This window comes from Micropterus salmoides, unplaced genomic scaffold, assembly GCF_014851395.1.
Source record: "Micropterus salmoides isolate LMB-PRFRI ecotype aquatic unplaced genomic scaffold, ASM1485139v1 Ms_hic_scaffold_3, whole genome shotgun sequence".
Lineage (NCBI taxonomy): Eukaryota > Metazoa > Chordata > Actinopteri > Centrarchiformes > Centrarchidae > Micropterus > Micropterus salmoides.
In genome coordinates, this window is record NW_024042261.1 from 19,274,673 (window position 1) to 19,293,908 (window position 19,236).

General features: G+C 39.0%; 2 protein-coding genes across 5 annotated transcripts; one reads left to right on the forward strand and one right to left on the reverse strand.

Moving 5' to 3' along the window:
- The first annotated feature begins 3,662 nt into the window (after positions 1-3,662).
- Positions 3,663-12,134, forward strand: nlrc3l (NLR family, CARD domain containing 3-like). Of its 4 annotated transcripts, none has more exons than XM_038693508.1 (6): positions 3,663-3,754; positions 4,109-4,284; positions 4,472-4,745; positions 5,153-5,368; positions 6,551-6,965; positions 11,810-12,134. In XM_038693508.1, the coding sequence occupies exons 1-5, from the start codon at positions 3,671-3,673 to the stop codon at positions 6,944-6,946; spliced, it is 1,146 nt and encodes a 381-aa protein (XP_038549436.1). In that variant the 5' UTR covers positions 3,663-3,670; the 3' UTR covers positions 6,947-6,965; positions 11,810-12,134. The 4 variants fall into 4 exon arrangements, with proteins under 4 accessions (XP_038549436.1, XP_038549438.1, XP_038549437.1 ...); XM_038693510.1 differs by having other exon boundaries at positions 6,551-6,947; XM_038693509.1 differs by lacking the exon at positions 11,810-12,134 and adding an exon at positions 8,784-8,848.
- On the reverse strand, positions 11,329-14,260 carry LOC119883044. The gene is made up of 7 exons (XM_038693512.1): positions 14,167-14,260; positions 13,564-13,602; positions 13,068-13,280; positions 12,589-12,685; positions 12,353-12,459; positions 11,724-12,098; positions 11,329-11,645 (listed from the first exon to the last, which is right to left on the reverse strand). The coding sequence occupies exons 1-7, from the start codon at positions 14,246-14,248 to the stop codon at positions 11,584-11,586; spliced, it is 975 nt and encodes a 324-aa protein (XP_038549440.1). The 5' UTR covers positions 14,249-14,260; the 3' UTR covers positions 11,329-11,583.
- Positions 14,261-19,236: the final 4,976 nt, after the last annotated feature.

Sequence of the window (19,236 nt, forward strand, 5' to 3'; positions counted from 1 at the left end):
GTATACAGGATGATATGCAACATACATACGAATGCACCAGTAATATCAATCCAAACACATGGTCCCTGTCTGTTTTAATTTGATCATGTTTCTGCTAGATGAGTACTTTAGCTGAAAATACTTGCACAGCTTTACTTTGAATTCACCTGAAGGCAGAACTTTTACTTGGTAGTGTAGAGTATTTCACAGTGGTATCAGTACCTTTACTTCAGTAAATTATCTGAATACTTCTTTCACTACTGCTAATTCTTCTATGACATATCTCAGTGGTTATTATCTGACCTTTTCGACTAACAAGTCACAGCCACTGGCATACTAACACCCTCTTTGTGTCACCCTCAGCATCTTAAGGCAGGGGAGTGAGGAGGAGGATGAGGAGGAGGAGGAGAAAAAGAGGCAGAGACCGCCCTCCAGCTATGGTTCGATGAAGAGTGACAGTGATATGATGGAGGAGGAGGAAAATGAAGGAGAGGGTGCAGAGGCCAGCGCTTCCCAGTGTTATCCAGTGCTACAGGAATCGACTACTCATGACGCGACAGGGTAGCGTGTCTTGCTTTGCTATATAAGCCTTTTCCTAATGTGTATGTGTGTTTTTAACCACATATGGCTAAAGTTGTACATTACTGCTGACTACTTTTGCTGTGATCTGTACTGTGGCCAGTATAACCCTGCACCAGAGCTGTTGTTCGGTAGAGTTGCATAGATGCGAGGGGTGTGTAATTGTTAAGGTGGAGGATCAACTTTTAAATACCAATATTCTACCTTGATTCATTTTAGTAAAAACGAATGGCTGGATGTTTTTCTGTGGAGGCCAACACAGGTTAAGTTTTCCACGTTGTTATTTTTAAGAGAAAGGTTCAATGACTTAGAAATTGCTAATAGGATTTTAACCAGGTTTTAAAAGGTGGATTTTACCCGACTTTTTGTCCAGGTTGCAGATGATTCGCTCAGAGTCTCCAGAGACCCTCTACACAATGACCACGCAGCAGACCCAACCACCAGGAGCAGTTGTCATTGACACCAGGTGACACACATGTCTATCATAAATCTAGACGATGTGAAGCAAAGCAGTAGTTATTTTTGCTTAGGGATGTTTTATTGATGCACCTAAATGTCATAATTGTATGAGTATCTGACTTAAAAATAATGAAAGGATGCATCTTAACGGAGCAGTCATGCAGCTGAAAGCTTTAACGTTAAAAGTACTTTCATAGAGTTGCTGTATAAGTTTCTTTAGATTCTATAGAATGCTTTGTCTAAATTAATCTAGACCACCATTTTAAATCATTTATTGTATTTTTTTTGTACTAACTTTATTATTTACATGTGAAAACATAAAACATTTATTAAAAATGGTCTGTTTATCTCTACAAGTGTTTACTATCTTTGTGAAAACGTATCAAAACACGTCACAAATCACAGTCATCACTGGACAATATTTGCAGTGCACTTTCTTACCATAGCTCTGGGGTTCCCATTGTTTCCCAGGTCTTCTGATCTGGGGGATCATTCAGAAGAAGATGATGAGGAGGATATGGATGACCTTTTGGTAACTCATTCCCCAGAACCACCTGAGCCAGTTGAACCAGATGACATATTTCAGACTGATGAGAACGGCCAGCCTGGCAGACTACACCCGGAACAGGACCTGCCTCACATTTTCAAGGTTGGTAAAATTATAAAACTGTAATTGTTGCTTCTTCTTAATATGGCCCCAAGGGTACCTGTCATTTCTGCAGGATCATGTTAACTTGTGTTTTCGTTCTCTTTGCAGTGCATCCAGAGTAGTGTGACATCCCTCACTAAGGAAGAGCTATTCAAATTTAAGATGTGGTTTTACCAATGGGAACCAGGCATAACGCTGCAGCAGGTGATGGAGGGAGACCTTCTCGATTTTGTGGACAGGATCCTGGAGATCCTTGGTAAGGAAACATTTTGTTATTCCTTCTATGTAATATCTACATTCATGTGTACACACCATTTGGGGTTCTACTTATGGAATTTATTGATATTAAGTCTTAAAGAAAAGGTCAGTTTCTCCATTTCATACATTTCCTTTAATATCGCTATCCAGTCTCCCTTTGTTGTTGGGTCCTTATCTAACCAATAATTAGTTACTGTTTTCTTGTGAGCTACAAGTAATATTTTATAGAGAGATTTATTTTGAATGATGGGATGGCAGATCTGACGTGAGCACTTTGTGAACTTGATTATTTAAAAAAAATAGAATTTACTTGTAGTCAATTTTGCAGCTGGAATATTAATTTTTTCCTTAACAGTAAAATGCATTGTTAAGAAAATAAGAATACAGCCTTGTGTTGTGCTCCGGGACTTATATACTGTCAGTGGTTGCTTACTGTTTTTATTTTATATTAAATTCTGTTCCACAGGCCAGGATCGCTCCCTGTTGCACACTATAAGTACCCTTGAAAGTGTCAACCAGAAACCGAAGGCAGACGAGCTACGGAATCAGTGCAAGAGAGGCAAGTGGAAACTGGTTTTATTCCAACACACCAGCTGCTACTGGTGAAATTTTAATTGAATCTGAATGTTGTTGCTGCGTTTTTGACATGAGTATTATTTTCCATACACATTATTTTCACAAAAAAGTTATTTAACAAAGCATAGATGGCTTTCTCTATGAATCTGAGGATGTTAGGTGTGTAGCAGGTCCAAAGTTACTAGAAATAGATATTTTTTTCCCCAAGGAAATTTGAAACTAATGCAGTATTCAGTATGTTCCTCTTTATCTTTCTCCACCACCAGCGATGATCCGTTTTTATTTGAAGCAATATTTAATCAGAAAACACCAAGTCATCCGTGAGGGTGTTGTTCGAGCCGGAAGGCAAAATCTTCTAGATACCATCTACGTTGAGCCCCAGATTTCCACCTGTGGTTATGGAGGAATTGACCCCTCCCATGAGTTCCGACCCCACCCTCCGACACCTGTCCAGGTCCCCGGTGCCGACACCTTCATTAGCGTGAACAATCTGTTCCGACTACAGACGGATGATGGCAGGCCGGTGAGAACGGTGCTGACCACTGGGATACCAGGAATTGGCATGTCTGTCTCTGTGGGGAAATTCTCCCTGGATTGGGCAGAACTGCGTGCCAATAAGGTGATTTTATTTTTTTTAAAGAAAAGTCCAATTGTCAGTGGAAAAGCTTAAAAAACACACCTCTCCGGTACCCAACGACAGACAGACAAAGTTAACGACTAACCTGTGAACACAGCAGAGCATCTGGCAATCTAAACCGTCAGATACTGTAGATACATGCCAATCATATTAGTTTATAAGGCTGTAATATGGAAAATGTGTGTGTGTGAGATTTACTTGGCTTTGTTTGGCCTCTGAAGTGGCTAAAAACTGATTCATTCTGCTTAAATGTTGAATTACATAGCTGTTGTAGCTGCAACAGAAAACCTCTCATTGATACTGTGTACTGTATGTCTTACTGACACAGATGAAACAATGCAAATGGAAATTTATCACGAGTAATTCTCACAATGGACTGAAACCATTTTCTTGTCCACTTTTGCTCAGGACCTGCAGTTTGTCATCAAACTTTCGTTCCGAACTTTCTGGCTTCTGCGTACCAACAACCCTCTTCCTTCAGAAAAGATGTCCATCATGGAAGTGATAGAATATTATCATCCGAGTGCAAAGGCATGAAATACCTGGAGGAAGAGGACTGTAAATTTCTCATCATAATGGACTCGTTTGATTGTTACCAAGCGCCCCTGGATTGGGAGGTATCCCATCTGCACACATACACCTGACTCACCCATTCATATTTAACCGAGAATATTTAGAACCCTAATTATAAACATAACCACATATATAAAGTTTAAAATCTCTGTAATTTTGACAGCACCTTCACATTGAACTATTGACAAATAATAGGCAAATTGTAACTCACTCAAAAGTTCTGATATCTACTTTCTGTATTCAAGAAGACAGTGCTATTTTTATAGATAGGGCTTTTCAAAGTGCAAAGTATAAATAGCCAGTTTTTAAAATGCAAAATGGTCATGTGAGCAATCCAGGCATGTTTTAAAAACATCTTAATCCAGATGAGCTGATGATTTGTCTGTTCTTCTCTCCAGAATGCTCCAGTAATAAATGACAATTACACCCAAGCACATCCGGACGTCTTGATTGTGAATATCATCCGAGGCACTGTGCTTCGTGGCGCCCGCATCTGGATCCTGGGGAGACGGGCAGCTGTCTCACAAATACCATCTCGACTCATAGACGTTGTCACAGAAATACAGGGCTTTAGGTGAGTGTGTAGATGTTCTGTGTGTCCTATTTTTACTTTGTAATTAACTTTTATTCATGATTTTGTGTACTTGCCATCCTGTGAATGTGTTCGATCAGTGAAGTACTACTGTAGCAACAGTACAACTCTAAATTTATTTGATCCTGTTTCAGTCCAGTTTTATCTCTCCCCTCCCCCTTTTCTCCAGTGATGAGATGAAAGATGACTACCTGACAAAACGCTTTTGCGATGCACAACAAGCAGCAGATATTGTGGCACACTACAAGCGCCTGCCAACACTCCAAATACTCGCTCGCCAACCCTTTGTCTGCTGGATGGTGGCCACTGTGTTCGAGCGCTGCTACCGTTATCAGGGCTACGGGGTGCACCCACCCAGGCTGACGCCGTTCTACGTCAGCATTTTGATCGTCCAGACCAATCGCAGGCTGCAGTTCTACTATGGAAAGGCGGATAATGACCTAGTACTGTGCATTTATTTTTTTTTAACAAGTACCAAAATTAAAAACTACAGATGTAGGGGGCTACAGATTTTCTCTGTCAACATTCCATTTTCTGTTAGTAATATTGTTTAGTATTGAATACAATTCGAATTTAGTAATTTATTTTTTAAGTGCAGGTATTTACTTATCTGTAGACAATATCATGCACCCTAATCTGATGCTGTCAGAGACAACAGACCTGAAATGAATGTCATTATGAAGATTGTTGAGACTGTATTATATTAGTGTTACTGTTTTTGGCCCCCTTATATTTGCATTATTATGCTCAAAATTTAACCCTAGTATGGACACCTGTATGACAGAATGTAGAAAACAAACAAAGTGGAGCTTTACTTAGAAATCTGCATTTGGTGTATTTTTCCACTCAGAAATGGTCCAGTGATGACATGCACCTGCTGACAAAGCTGGGGAAGATGGCGTTTAAGATGCTGGAAAGGAACATCAGTGTGTTCTGTGAAGAGGACTTGAAGGAGTACGGGCTGAAGTTGACGGAGGTGACGGTGTTCTCCGGCATGTGCACTGAGCTCCCCACCGCAGCCTCAGATGGAAGGAGGATGTACTGCTTTATACACTTCACCTTTCAGGTAAAAAACCCTTTTCCATTTAGCAGAGTTTGACACTAGATGGCTGTGTTCACATTCCTCTGCTGAAGCTCAGTTTACATACAAGCAGGATTTTGTGACATCACGTCTAGTTTGGTCGTGAGACACTGAGAATGGACTTTTCAGTGAAGACGAGTAAATGTGCTTTAAAGAATGTGCAAGGAAAAACCTAATCAAGCAGACAGAAGCCATTTATTGGAAGCAAAGGCTTTGACTGGAGGGGATCTGTGGAATTCAGATATAATGGAGGGAAACAAGACAGTTTGGAGAGTGCAGTGTTCACTGGGGGATTTTAAGAGGCAAAAAAAAGTGCTGGGCATCATTTTTAACAGGTGTGTGCATAAAGTCATCTGTTTCTTTCTTCGTTATCGTGTTCGTAATTGTTGTTTTTTGGGTTTTGTTTGAAATATTTGAGTTATAAGTACACATGAACTCCCACCTCCTCACTGCTGACTTAGAACTTGAAGTGCTTAGAGGTAGCCGCATAAAGCAGGTGCTGCTACTCTGAAACAGAAGTTAGAGCGTCTTTAGATTCCCTAGTGTGGTTTGTTTCTTAAGTATAACACAATATGTGGGCGGGGTAAGGCTTTGAGAGGAATTTAATTCAAATGCTTCAGATGTAATTGGATCGCTCAGAATTGGGTGTGAATACAGAGTGGTACAGAGCCTACACCTGCACCTCCCTCACCCATGTTGTGGGATAAGGAGAAGGAAGAGGGAGAAATTAAGAGACCTGAGCCACACTCTTTGAAAGTAAAAAAAAGTTTTTGCTGTGTGAGATCCAAACACACACACACTCACCTCTGAACCATCAAGTCAAGAGAGGTCTTTTATTTATATAGTATTAGCTAGTTGCCCCAAATCTGATTTGATTTTATAAATGATGATATTCACCAAGATGTGTAATAAAGAATATTTATCCTTTTTACAAGAGGAGGAAAGAGTAATTTCTATATACATGTATTCTGCAGATATACTAAGTGATATCAGAACCATTAAAACAACATCTGAACATTTTAAATACTGGGTCTTTAATAACCATAGATAAACCACACTGCTGCTCAAAAGAAATACCCCTGGAATTGACAAGCCCTTAGGCTGCCTCGACACCAGGACACCCCAAAGGTATCATCTGAAAATCTCCCTATGTCTTCTCTCCTCTAGGAGTTCATTGCCGCTCTGTATGTCTTCACGATGTTTCGCTCAGAGTCTAAGAACGTTCTGGACTCCGGGGTGTTGCATATGCCCAAGTTCTTCACGCCAAAGGATCACACCAAATCAGCAGTAGGGCTTGTCCAGTGTGCCCTGGACCGAACCCTCAGCTCCCCGCTGGGCCACTACGACATGTTCCTGCGCTTTTTGTGCGGCTTGCTTTCCCCGGACTGCCATGACAATCAGCTGAGTGGGTATCTCTTCCGCCACAAAGCGCCGAAGGTGGGGGGACTAGATGAAGTGCAGCGGCTGCTGGAGCACATGATACTGACTGCTGAAGAAAAATATAAAGACCGAGTGGGAAACTTAAAGGAGTGCCTTAGAGAAATGACCCAGGAAGATGAGTGAGGTGGGTGAGATCATGAAGGTCAGTGTTACTTCATGTTATGATGAGTAAAAGACAGTATGTTATATCTCACCATAGAATTTAAAAGTGATCAAAGTGTGACAAGACTCAACAGAACTGAGAGTGACTTGTTTAGGTCTGTGCCATTTTGGCTTTGATAACATTATATTTCATACAAAGACATTGTTTTGATAAAAGGGGACCTATTTTGCTCATTTCCAGTTCAATATTTATTTTGGGATTCCACTAGAGTAGCTTTGTATTATTCATAGTTTTTAAGAAATCCTTATTTATCTTATACTGGGCCTTTATGCAGCCCCTCAGTTCATCCTCTTTAAAAAAACAAAAACAAATTCCCCCTGTCATCTGATTGGCCTGTGAGCTTCTGTAACCTACATCTTCTTTATACACCCAGTTCTGTGAGTCTGTACCACCTCATTCTCTTGCTGGTGTGCTCCATAGCATATGACAGCCTTAACTTACCTTGGAAAATAGCGATATTGGGCAATGAATTTCATGACTTCCCTGTTTATCAGACCACAAGGGCCGGTGTAGGTATACAGTGGGTACGGAAAGTATTCAGACCCCTTTAAATTTTTCACTCTTTGTTTCATTGCAGCCATTTTCCAAAAATCAAAAAAATTCATTTTATTTCTCAGTAATGTACACTCAGCACCCCATCTTGACAGAAAAAAAACAGAGATGTAGAAATTTTTGCAAATTTATTCAAAAAGAAAAACTGAAATATCACATGGTCATAAGTATTCAGACCCTTTGCGCAGTATTTAGTAGAAGCACCTTTTTGATCTAATACAGCCATGAGTCATTTTGGGAAAGATACAACAAGTTTTTCACATCTGGACTGTTGGATTGCTGCAGTGATGGTTGACTTACTACAACTTTCTCCCATCTCCCGACTGCATCTCTGGAGCTCAGCCACAGTGACCTTTGGGTTCTTCTTTACCTCTCTCACCAAGGCTCTCCCTTGGAAGGGGTCTGGTCGTCCCAAACGTCTTCCATTTGAGGATTATGGAGGCCACTGTGCTCTTAGGAACCTTAAGTACAGCAGAATTTTTTTTTGTAACCTTGGCCAGATCTGTGCCTTGCCACGATTCTGTCTCTGAGCTCTTCAGGCAGTTCCTTTGACCTCATGATTCTCATTTGCTCTGACATGCACTGTGAGCTGTAAGGTCTTATATAGACAGGTGTGTGGCTTTCCTAATCAAGTCCAATCAGTATAATCAAACACAGCTGGACTCAAATGAAGGTGTAGAACCATCTCATGGATGATCAGAAGAAATAGACAGCACCTGAGTTAAATATTGTGAGTGTCACGGCAAAGGGTCTGAATACTTATGACCATGTGATATTTCAGTTTTTCTTTTTTAATAAATTTGCAAAAATTTCTACATTTCTGTTTTTTTCTGTCAAGATGGGGTGCTGAGTGTACATTACTGAGAAATAAAATGAACTTTTTTGATTTTTGGAAAATGGCTGCAATGAAACAAAGAGTGAAAAATTTAAAGGGGTCTGAATACTTTCCGTACCCACTGTATATAGAAAAGCATAATAGGTCCCCTTTAATACATCAAAGAGTCTGTTTTTCTATGCATTCCAGTACAGTGGAGTTGATCCAGCACTGCATGTCTTTATTCAGCTGTTTTATTTCGATATGATTTTTTTCCCCCTGTTCCAATTGTGACAAAAGAAAAAAATGAATCTTTAACTTAACTAATCTTCAAAGATCAGAAGACATGACAATTCATCAATACAAAACAGATTTTGTGACACTGGATCTTTCAGCATTTGTGTTTGCATTTGTTTACCTCTTTGTTTTAGGTTTTCATGTTACCATCTGACACAGAAGTAACAAAACGGACTAAAGGGTGAATTCCAGCAATGAACTTGTGTTTTGTCATGTTATGAAAAGGATGATACTAGTGTGAACTGTCTTCTCTGGAAAAAGGGATATTTAAGGCTTTTTGGGGTGTGTGTGTGTGTGTGTGTGTGTGTGTGTGTGTGTGTGTGTGTGTGTGTGTGTGTGTGTGTGTGTGTGTGTGTGTGTGTGTGTGTTAGAGGTGCTCCGATCAGGATTCTTTGGGCCGATTGCTGAAAGCAGCATCGGCCGATAGTGATCACCGATCACTGGGTCTATTTGGAGCCTTTTATTTATCATGTAGCTTTATTCTGTATATTTATTTAATTGATCCTAAAAACAATGTATTAAGTGTTCAAGTTAACAGTTGATAAAGTATCATGAAATGACTACTGTTTATTTTATTGCCAGGAAACATGGGCAACAAATTCTGCTCAATCTGTGTTAGAGACTTAAACCATAGCAGGTTACTGTGAACATCTTATAGCTTAACAAATATAGCTTTACTGAGGAATAAACTACAAAAACAGAAAAAACAGCATCTTTATAAATTTACTACAACCATAAAAACTGCAACAAAAAAGGCTGTAGCCAAAATATTTAGGAGATAAAGGAGCACAGGCATCATGAGTCGATGATAAACTCTGAAGTAGCTGCTTTTTGTTCTGGAAAGCTCAGGCAGGTTCTGTGGGCTTTAGGGGAGAGAGGAGCAGAGAGAGGGAGAAGGGCTACAGAGAGGAGTCATAACTGCCTTCAATGAGATTTGAAAATAGGGAAAATTGAAATAAATAAAAATAGGCTACAATGTAAATTCCATATTATACAGTCAATTGTTAATATTACATAGGCTACTATATTCATTATAATTTCATATGGTTTGCCATTAGTAGGCTATAGGCCTTATATCATTTCAGTGGATTATTTTCATTTTTAATCCTTGTGCAGGAAGCACAGTCTACATATTTTAAATGCTGCCACCGACTTTACCAGAGGGAGAGTAGCAAACAAGGTTTTTATTTGATTTCATAAAGGTTAAAAACACGGGAGATTGACGGGGGAAACATTTAACGGGTAGATACCGGGTGAGAACGGAAAAATACGGGAGAATCTCGGGGAAAACGGGAGGGTTGACATGAGAGGAGTAGAGAGAGGAATGGGGTAATGTGAGGCTATATCCACACTGCCACGTTTTAAAAACATTTTTGTAACGAATCATTTTTAAACGAACCATAGCAGCGTTTCAGCTGCGTATCAGAGTTGATCTCTGTCTATATTAGAATGACTGAAAACTCACATCTAGTGGCCGTTCAGGTAGCTACACTGGGCATGCGCGTGCCAGTGTAAACATGAAGCAGATGGTTTACTCCGCAGCAGCAGACGATTTAGTGAAAGTAATACAGACCAAGAACCACACCAGGCTTTTTGCATTGACCGACAACGAAGTGGAAATGTTACTGAAGTAACACGTGAGTACGAGAGACGGCGGCTGGAAAACAGACTGGGAGTTAACACAAAGTAAATACAGCAACAGCACAGTAGGCTAGGCTAACTGTTTAGTGTTATTTACACATTACTTATATTTTAATAAAAATACCAAAACTAAAACTCTGTAAAGCATCATGTTTTTGCTTTGCATGACTGATAAGACCGACTCACAAAGCCAAATGTGAGTGTGTGTCATCGTTTTATAAAGTCCTCTGTTTTGTCCATCGGGTCAGCAGCGTTTTCAAACAAACATCTTCTGCTTCTGATTCACCGTTTTAATCTGTACGGGAGGCGGAAACGTAGCAAAAGGTCTCCGTTTTTGTAACGAAAACAGAGAGAGAGAGGAAGTCAGCTGATTGAGTGGCGCCGCTCTTTGCATCAAGAAACTCACACTGAAGGATCAGTCTCTCTGCCTGATGCGCTGCGTCTGTTAAACTCCAGTTGCGGGTGGCATGTGAGTGAGATGAGCACAGCTGCGACAGTTTCACGTGATCGCTCCTGAGTGTTGCTCCACTTGTCTGATTGCTGGTTAACTCGAATTGTAAATGATTAAGTGGGCGTGTTAATCCCTTGTCTGAGAAGGACTTTGGTGCTAGCTAGCTTTGAAAACCGCTCACACAGTGTAGTGAAACATTTTAGCTGCCGCTGAAAATTTGTCTGGCGAGTTTTGCATCATCTGATCGGCTTTTCTTATCGGCCTTTTAGCGACCACCGATCAAACTTGTTAAAGCCATTATCGGCCGATTATGATCGGTGACCGATGATCGGAGCACCCTTAGTGAGTGTGTGTGTGTGTGTGTGTGTGTGTGTCCCTGAGAAAGTGCTTTTATTAATTTAGAAGTATAAAAAAATAATCGAGTAGTTTGTGTTTCTTCTTTCTTCTTATTTATTGTACATTTTAGTCCTGCACTGCTACAGACAACAGTGTTAATAATTAGTTTCAGTAATTTCCTTGGTACTTGTTGGGTTTTTAGAGTGGTCCCATTATTATTAAACATGTATAAACCAACATGAGAAGAGGAATAGGGGAAACTGTTTATTGGATGAATGATAATGAACAAGTGCCTGTATTACAGTACTTGCAAATTGGTTTTGGAAAGAAAGAAAATCTGTCAGTTATCAGAAAGTGCAATAAAATGTGAATGCTAAAACCAGCAGCCCAAAACACCAAAATTCACTGAAAATTATATCAAAGCAATAGTGGAATGACTTTTCCATTTTTATGAAAGAGATAAAAAAAAGACAGAACAGACAGTGAAAACAACAACATTTCTGCTGTCAGTCATCTGGACAGTTTTCAGGTGATGTACTGGTGTCCAGAAAAGACGTTCCATTCGAAACTGGAAATGGGGGAGAAAAAGATGAAATTTGGTAACAATCTCATGCCAGACTGGGCCTTAAACAAAACAGCAGCTTACCTTGGCAGATGTAAGGCAGCTTTTCATGACAGTTTGCATCCAGCCATGTGAAATTTGACCCATTCACCGAGATGATCTTTCCACAGTGGTTGTTGAAGGCGTCCACAGGTGCACTGCTGTTCCATGGTGGTGTTCCAGTCTGATTAGCTTTTAAACCTGAAGTCCACTTCCAGGGGGGGGTTTGGCCAAAGATGGACCGCTCCAGGCCGATCCACGACCCATTCTGCATACTGGCTGTGTTATTTAGCAGGAGCAAGTTCACTGCGTCCTGCACTGTCTGGTTGGTGATTTGAACCAGGATGGAGTTCTGGTTGAGGCAGTCCTCCAGAGCATCGATCCAGCTTTTAGGTGTGGGGTTGAACTGCAGACCTGCATCTTGTAGGAAATAAAGTTGACACTGAAAGTAATGCATACCAGCATCTAGCATTATTTTTTTTTTTCACTTTATTTTTTTAGATCCTTTGTTATAAAATCATGGACAAGGCCTTTTAAGAGTTGGATTTCCTTATATCTTCTCCCGATTTCTCGCATATTTCAAATTATATTTATTTGTGGCAACATTATAGGGTAAATAAAAAAAACAGCAAAATAAAGAAAATGTATTTTAAACATGAATTGAAATCACTTGCCATTTATGTCACTGCAGTTCTTCCTAACAAGGTACCATGAGACATTGTCTTTATCACAGTTTATCTCCATGTGATCTCTTGATGACCTCAGGGAACATTTTCCATTGCTGTGGGGGGAACAAAATCTTTTTAATCAGATAAAGTAGTGCTAATAAGTGTAACCATAAATAAGCTGACACAAACATGCTGGCCCATTATGTTTTCTATGGCCACTTGTGGACACAACAGATATTTACTCTGTATGAAATGTGAAGCATTGGCAGGTGGGATCTCCAGTCCCACAGTGTCTCACACAGTCAGCTGCAGTAGGACAACAGACTGAGTTTGTACAATCTGATAAATGAAAACATGAAAGAATTCAAAAAAATAGTTAGAGTAAGAGTGCAGACAGATTTCAAAAACTTCCTCATTTATTAATTTCCTCTCTGTGTACTTGCTATATCAATAACTGTAATGTCAGTAAGTGATGCATACATGTTGGCTGTCTGCACACTAGAGACGAATATATTTTAAATATGAAATAATTCCCTCAGCAATTACAATAAATCTAATTCAGCTCCTCTCCCATAAACTTCATCTAAAGCAAAAGCAGGTACTTGGAAATTGAAAGCATGTGAAGTTAAAAACTGAGGCACTCATCTACTTCTCCAGATAATAAATGTTGATGATTCGTTTGTGGGGATAACACAGCATTTGAAATGATTAAAGTGCTTACCTTTTGATACCTTCAGACATAGAAAGAATTCAAGCTTGGCTTTATATAAGTCACTAATGCAGAGGTTGGTCCCGCTGGCCAAAGGCTCGCAGTCGTCATTTCTGCAACAATATTTTATGGTCCGTTGTGATAGGCAATTGAAAGGGACACTGATTCCCTCTTGTAGCTGTATACATGGCTTTTTTACTGAAACTGTAGGCAGCTGGATTGTTGCTACAACATTGGAAAAAACGTAACAGAGGATCAGTCTTTGACATTTTTATTTTGTTTAAATTTGAAAATATCGTTTTGTAAAAACCTGAATTTATCAGAAAGAAAGCTAAACCATAAACTAGTGTGAAGAACAAGATATAAATCTATCTGAAAATAATTACCAAAATATAAATTATCTCTCTGTTTATATATTTAAAACAACACTGCAGTGATATGAACAGTGATTACACATGAAGAGAAATATTTATCTTGCTAAGATTAAAAAAATAGGGCCAGCACATACCCAGCAGCAGTAAGAGATGGATAAACTGTGCCATGGCATCTAAAACAAAAAGAAGTACAAATAGAGGATAAAAGTGAACAGAACACCTTAGATGCAGATTACTAAACCAAAATATTCATGGTAATATCATCACTCAGAAATCATTCAGTAGTATTTTGCCCAGATTTAAAGAACTGAGAAATATATCCACACTGTACAACTCTGCTGTCAGTGTAATAGTGCTTTGGCAGTCAAATACTCTGTGATGAGGGCTTCTCTGTACTGCTTATTTCAGTGTATTGTGGTTTCTTCCTACCAACACCTTACATAAAAAAACTACCACATATGCATTTGTTGAGAATATAATATACAGTACATTGAAGTGAAATTATTCAAGTATCATGTTTTTTTGTAGATTTTTAGTATAACAGATACACATGTAATACACCTATGTAACTATCCTGCATGTAAAAAAATGTTTTTCTTGCACATGAATTTTTCCACATCAAAATTAAAAAAACAAGTCAAAAACACATTTTTGACTGAATTTGTAACCATTGTATTAAGTAGCTCTAAGGATTGAACACCAACATGTTTATGTTAATGAATCTATCAAAAACTTACCCAGTAAATGAGGATGTATTTCTCCACAAAAAGTGTCAGGAGGGTGGGTAGGGAAATATGAACAGAAGTCTTTATAGCACATCACTTTATAGAGCCGTTTACCTCTTCCGCCAAATAACCAAAGAAACACACCCACAGCGGTTTGCTCATTAGTTAAAAAGGGGATTAAGACTTTTAATGAGACGCTGTGGATGTGTACTGTGTGTAGACTGTAAGATGTCAGATGCATGTGTATGTTTTAAGGTAAAAGCACATGCCAAATCAATATTAACCAGCTTTCTTTATGTGTGTGTTCACCAGAGGTGAGTGTTAACAACAGTCTGCACAAAATGTAATCTTTAGTGTATAGAACAAGTTTTGCTTTCTCACTTATTCCCAAATAAAAATCTAGTATTGTGTTTGATGCTTAAAGTGGTTAGTATTTATTTCTTTTGTCTGTTGCATCAGCTGAAAAATCAGCAAAATAGTTAGTTTGACCATGTCTTTTGGTTTGTCTTTGTGTTGTTTCTGTCTGATGCTCTTTGGACACATAACAACGGGAAAGATAAACCCATATTAAAATGAAATGAAAGAGGCCTCTGTGTTTAGCTAAGAACTGAACAGCAACTTCCCCTTTTCCATAAAGCACATGCAAATGCAGGTTCAGGAGCCTAACAGTGTGAAAGTTTCCTGTCAAATAAGATGCAAACATCTGTTCTACGGGAAGATGCTTTTCAGTTATGGAGAATGTATTGAATTTGGTTATGTCAGCTGCATACATGAAAAAATGCTTCCTTTGTTGAAGGTGTTTGGTTGAAAGGAAAGCTGATACATGGGAATTTTCATTTATAGTAATATTTTAAACACAGGCCTTGGGGAAGTACTTCATAGATCAAATACCTGTTTATCTTTTCCTTTCCTATTTTACCAGTAAAAGTGATCTTGAAATTCAATTCTTTTTTTAAGAGACACCTCACCAAGAAGGCAGCATTAAACATTGTTCCACTGATAAACATTATACAAACAATTTAAACAGAGTAAGAAAATTGTCATAAATATGTCAATGCAAAAGTTTAATGTGCATATAAATTACAGACACACACACACACACACACATATATATATATATATATATATATATATATATATATATATATATATATATATATATATATATATATATAAAAATGAGAGTACATGAAGTAACTCTCATAATTACAGTTTTTCTCGATTGCTTGAACACATTCCTTGAAATTATGCCTCTTTTTCTCGAAGCTCTAAACACAAATCCATAACTTCTCATCCAATTCCCCAAACGTCCTATTTTCAGGTCAAAAAGAAGCTGTCCACTCAAAACCATTCAATCTTGCTGAATAACCAAACTTTGCCCTCAGACATAACACACAAGCCCTCAAAAACACACACACTACAACACAGTCTTACACACTGGTGAGATAAATTCAAAACAATACTACAAAAACAGGTTATAATTAATGTTGTGATTCTCCCCCTGAGAAACCTTTTCACATTATGAACATAACAAATGTAAACTGTTATGGCAGAAAATTGTGTCCTCTTACATTTAATCTTTTATGTATGGTCTTTTAATATATTATTATTACTATTCTCGTTATGGCTTATAGATATATGTATTGTGTTTTTTATCCTTAACCTTTCCTCTCCTATACCCCTTATGTTAGTTCGTCCACATTTACTAGGGTTTAGGTCAGAGCTGTGAGATTGTTTTGGTGTTTTCCTCTCTTGTTGTTCCTCTCCTGGAATGTTCATTCAAGGAGAGAGGATCTCTGTTCCCCAAAACATAGAAACCTAGACTGTGTAAATGATGATGCATCCCTTTGCTTGGGGCCAGATGCCCAAAGCTGCCCTAGGCAGCAGGTCTCTGGACCAGCTGTACAGTATATGTGTTGTAGTACTTCTCTGTTTATTCTCTTTTGTTAATAAATTCTTTAAAGACAATGGTTGGTTGTAACTGTCCAGTGTTCTTTGCTCAACCCCTCACCAGGAAAATAATTTCCACGACATAAACATTTGCACATTTTTTATTTCTTAGTACTGTACAGTACAACACACCAAACAACAAATTATTTTGCCCCAGCATCCTGTCTTTTGTCTGGGACAGACCAGAGATTCTTGTTCTCCACTTCCTTCTCCACCTCCTCCTCCTCTCTCTACCTCCTCTTCCTCATTACTACTCCTTCCTCCTCCTCCGCCCTACTCTTGCTCCGCATCCTCATCTTCCTCCTATCCCTTCTTCTCCTCTAACTCCTAATGTTCCTCTTCCTTCACCTCTTCCACCTCTCCATACTGCGTTTCCTCCTCCTCCTCCTCTCTGGTGTCCTCAACCTCTTCCTTCAGATTTCTTTGGATCCATTGTCCATCCATTGAATTGTTCCAAAACTGAATGAACTGACTCTGGCCCTGTCATCCATCTATTGAAGATTCACATTGGTGTGTTATCAGTTTTGACTGTTTTATGTTTCCCCCTGGGTAGCTGTGTGCTAATTGAGCTCAAGCTGTGCTGATTGAGTGAACAATATTGAATGTTAGTGCTTTCTCAATGACCACATGGTGTAGGCAATGAGAAATGAAGGGATTTGTGAGTAGAGTTTAGGAAAATGGGTGTGCTTATGGAAAAATGGAGTTATGTTTTTGAAAGTTTAGCTCAGAAGCCTGGTTTTATAGTGCTTAAGCAATTGAGAAAAACTGTAAGAGTTTTTTCAACTTATTCTGACATAATAAATCAGAAATAGAGTTAGTATCTAAAAGTTTAGACTTACTAAGTCAAGATTTTGACTTTCCACTTTTTAAAACTTTTATTAAATACTTTGTCCTTGCCAAACGTTTTAGGTATTCTTTACATATTTTTTTCCCCCACAGTAAAAGTGTAGAAATGTATTTTTTCGATGTATTCAACTGTAATGTATTCAAGATACTGTTTCTCAACTGCTTAGATGCATTTTCTGAAACTCTAACCTCATTCTCAAAGCTCTAAGTGCAGTGTCCAAAAGAGTAAAAACATTTCTCTTCATATCTTTTCTTCATATCTGCAACAATGTCACCAAATGTATAGCACCTTCTGATTAGTGTGTAAACCCAGAAACTAAAAATATCTTGTACATGCAAATATATAATTAATTTGGTTTTTTTCCAAGCTGTTAGGCCACACAACTTGGTCAACTTGAATGAAATAACGTTTTGTGAGGGAATTTGCAAAATATTAACCAGGGAATGTGCAAATGCTCACAAGTATGAGGTATAAAGAATATGTGCATGTGCAGGATAGTAATCCCAAAGATGTGTGTTAATAACACATTATGTGACGTGTAGGGTCTATGGGGACATTGTAAGACACGGTCTCAAGAACAACATAAACTCAAGGATTTCTGCACAGAGGAAGAGGGCAATGAGGTGGAGATTAGAGAGAATTATAAATGACATTCCATCAAACTCATTTTTGACAGCTATTTCCGGTCCCACCACCCCCACCGGATGTCTGTATGTAACTGATAAGAGGGGGTGCATCCTGTCCCGCCCCAACCGGAAATATGGCTGTATGTAACTGATAAGAGGGTTGCGTACATCCTTCCATTGTGTGTTTTTCATTGATTTAAAGAATTTATTAAGTAATACAACTTGAATGAATTAACTAGGAGGTGTTTGTGACAATAAATTTATCATTAAAAAAGTATAGCAGTGAGTTATAAGTAAAAGGAGGAATCTCCGGGGCCAGCAAAGGATCAGTAGGAGGTTTCTTTGGAATCAAGTCAGTCTTTATTATTAAACAAGTGAAGAATAAATTGAAATAATGACAGCAAAGCAGTAAAATGGTATAACGGTGAGTAAAAATTAAACAGCATTACAAATTACCTTCAACAGCATGCAGCAAAATAAGAGAGTGTTCCAAATTACTTTGCTATTGCTTTGTCTTACAAACTTGCCATCATTATCACTCCAAAGCTGTAGCCTAGAGTTTCCATGAGCCAATGACAAGAGACTAGGAGGGGTTACCATAGGCCAATGATGGGAGTCTGTGAAAATAAAAGGAGTCCATTTAGTCATTCAGAAACATATAACGAAACTATTCCAAAACAACCTAAACATGAGCAAGAGAGCAGTCAATTCGAAGATGATCAGCCAGACACCTGTAACGAGTTATCAAAACTCAACCCCAGGAGGAGCCCCAAAGAAACGAGTGTTGTACTTGAGTCGGATCCAGACGCCGCCACCCGATACACTTCATGAGGAATGGAATTTAGATTCAGGACGTGTCTGGGGGTATGCATTCAATTATGATGTAAACGAACTTTGTTTTTACCAGTTGGAGAAAGGTGAAACATTTGGACCCCTCACAGCAAAAGCAACGCTCACATCAACGGACTGGGCTGTGCTGACTCTGTTGGTTTTAAACAATCTGAAAGCCGCGACGTCCGAGGAACCTGCTACAAAAGACAAGGAGACTCAAACAACTGTGAGAATCTCCCAGGAGGTCTGACTTTTTTTGAAGAGATCTTTTAGCTTTTCTGCTTTTTCAAACATTATTTCCATCCAATCCTCGACAGGTATCCTTAATGAAGTCTGAAACACGCCACATTCAGTATTGAAATACTGCAAGACAAATTCATCCAAGGCTTCATCTCCTTCACTCTTCTGATGGCTTGCACGGTAGAACCATCTACCAGAAGCTGAGCTTTTTGTCTCCCAAACACTACAGGAAACAATTTTTTTAGGAACAAACACGGGTGGAACTTCCTGCTTGATTCTCACAGTTGTTTGAGTCTCCTTGTCTTTTGTAGCAGGTTCCTCGGACGTCGCGGCTTTCAGATTGTTTAAAACCAACAGAGTCAGCACAGCCCAGTCCGTTGATGTGAGCGTTGCTTTTGCTGTGAGGGGTCCAAATGTTTCACCTTTCTCCAACTGGTAAAAACAAAGTTCGTTTACATCATAATTGAATGCATACCCCCAGACACGTCCTGAATCTAAATTCCATTCCTCATGAAGTGTATCGGGTGGCGGCGTCTGGATCCGACTCAAGTACAACACTCGTTTCTTTGGGGCTCCTCCTGGGGTTGA

Bases quoted from the DNA above. Each gene is read 5' to 3' on its own strand.
- nlrc3l (XM_038693508.1), top strand. From the start codon at position 3,671: ATGAAATACCTGGAGGAAGAGGACTGTAAATTTCTCATCATAATGGAC. The intron at 3,755-4,108 runs GTATCCCATCTG...TCTTCTCTCCAG, and splicing joins AAGCGCCCCTGGATTGGGAG to AATGCTCCAGTAATAAATGA. The intron at 4,746-5,152 runs GTACTGTGCATT...TTTTCCACTCAG, and splicing joins GAAAGGCGGATAATGACCTA to AAATGGTCCAGTGATGACAT.
- LOC119883044 (XM_038693512.1), bottom strand. From the start codon at position 14,248: ATGTGCTATAAAGACTTCTGTTCATATTTCCCTACCCACCCTCCTGAC. The intron at 13,281-13,563 runs GTATGTGCTGGC...CCAATGTTGTAG, and splicing joins CCATCTCTTACTGCTGCTGG to CAACAATCCAGCTGCCTACA. The intron at 11,646-11,723 runs GTAAGCTGCTGT...CCCCATTTCCAG, and splicing joins GCTGCCTTACATCTGCCAAG to TTTCGAATGGAACGTCTTTT.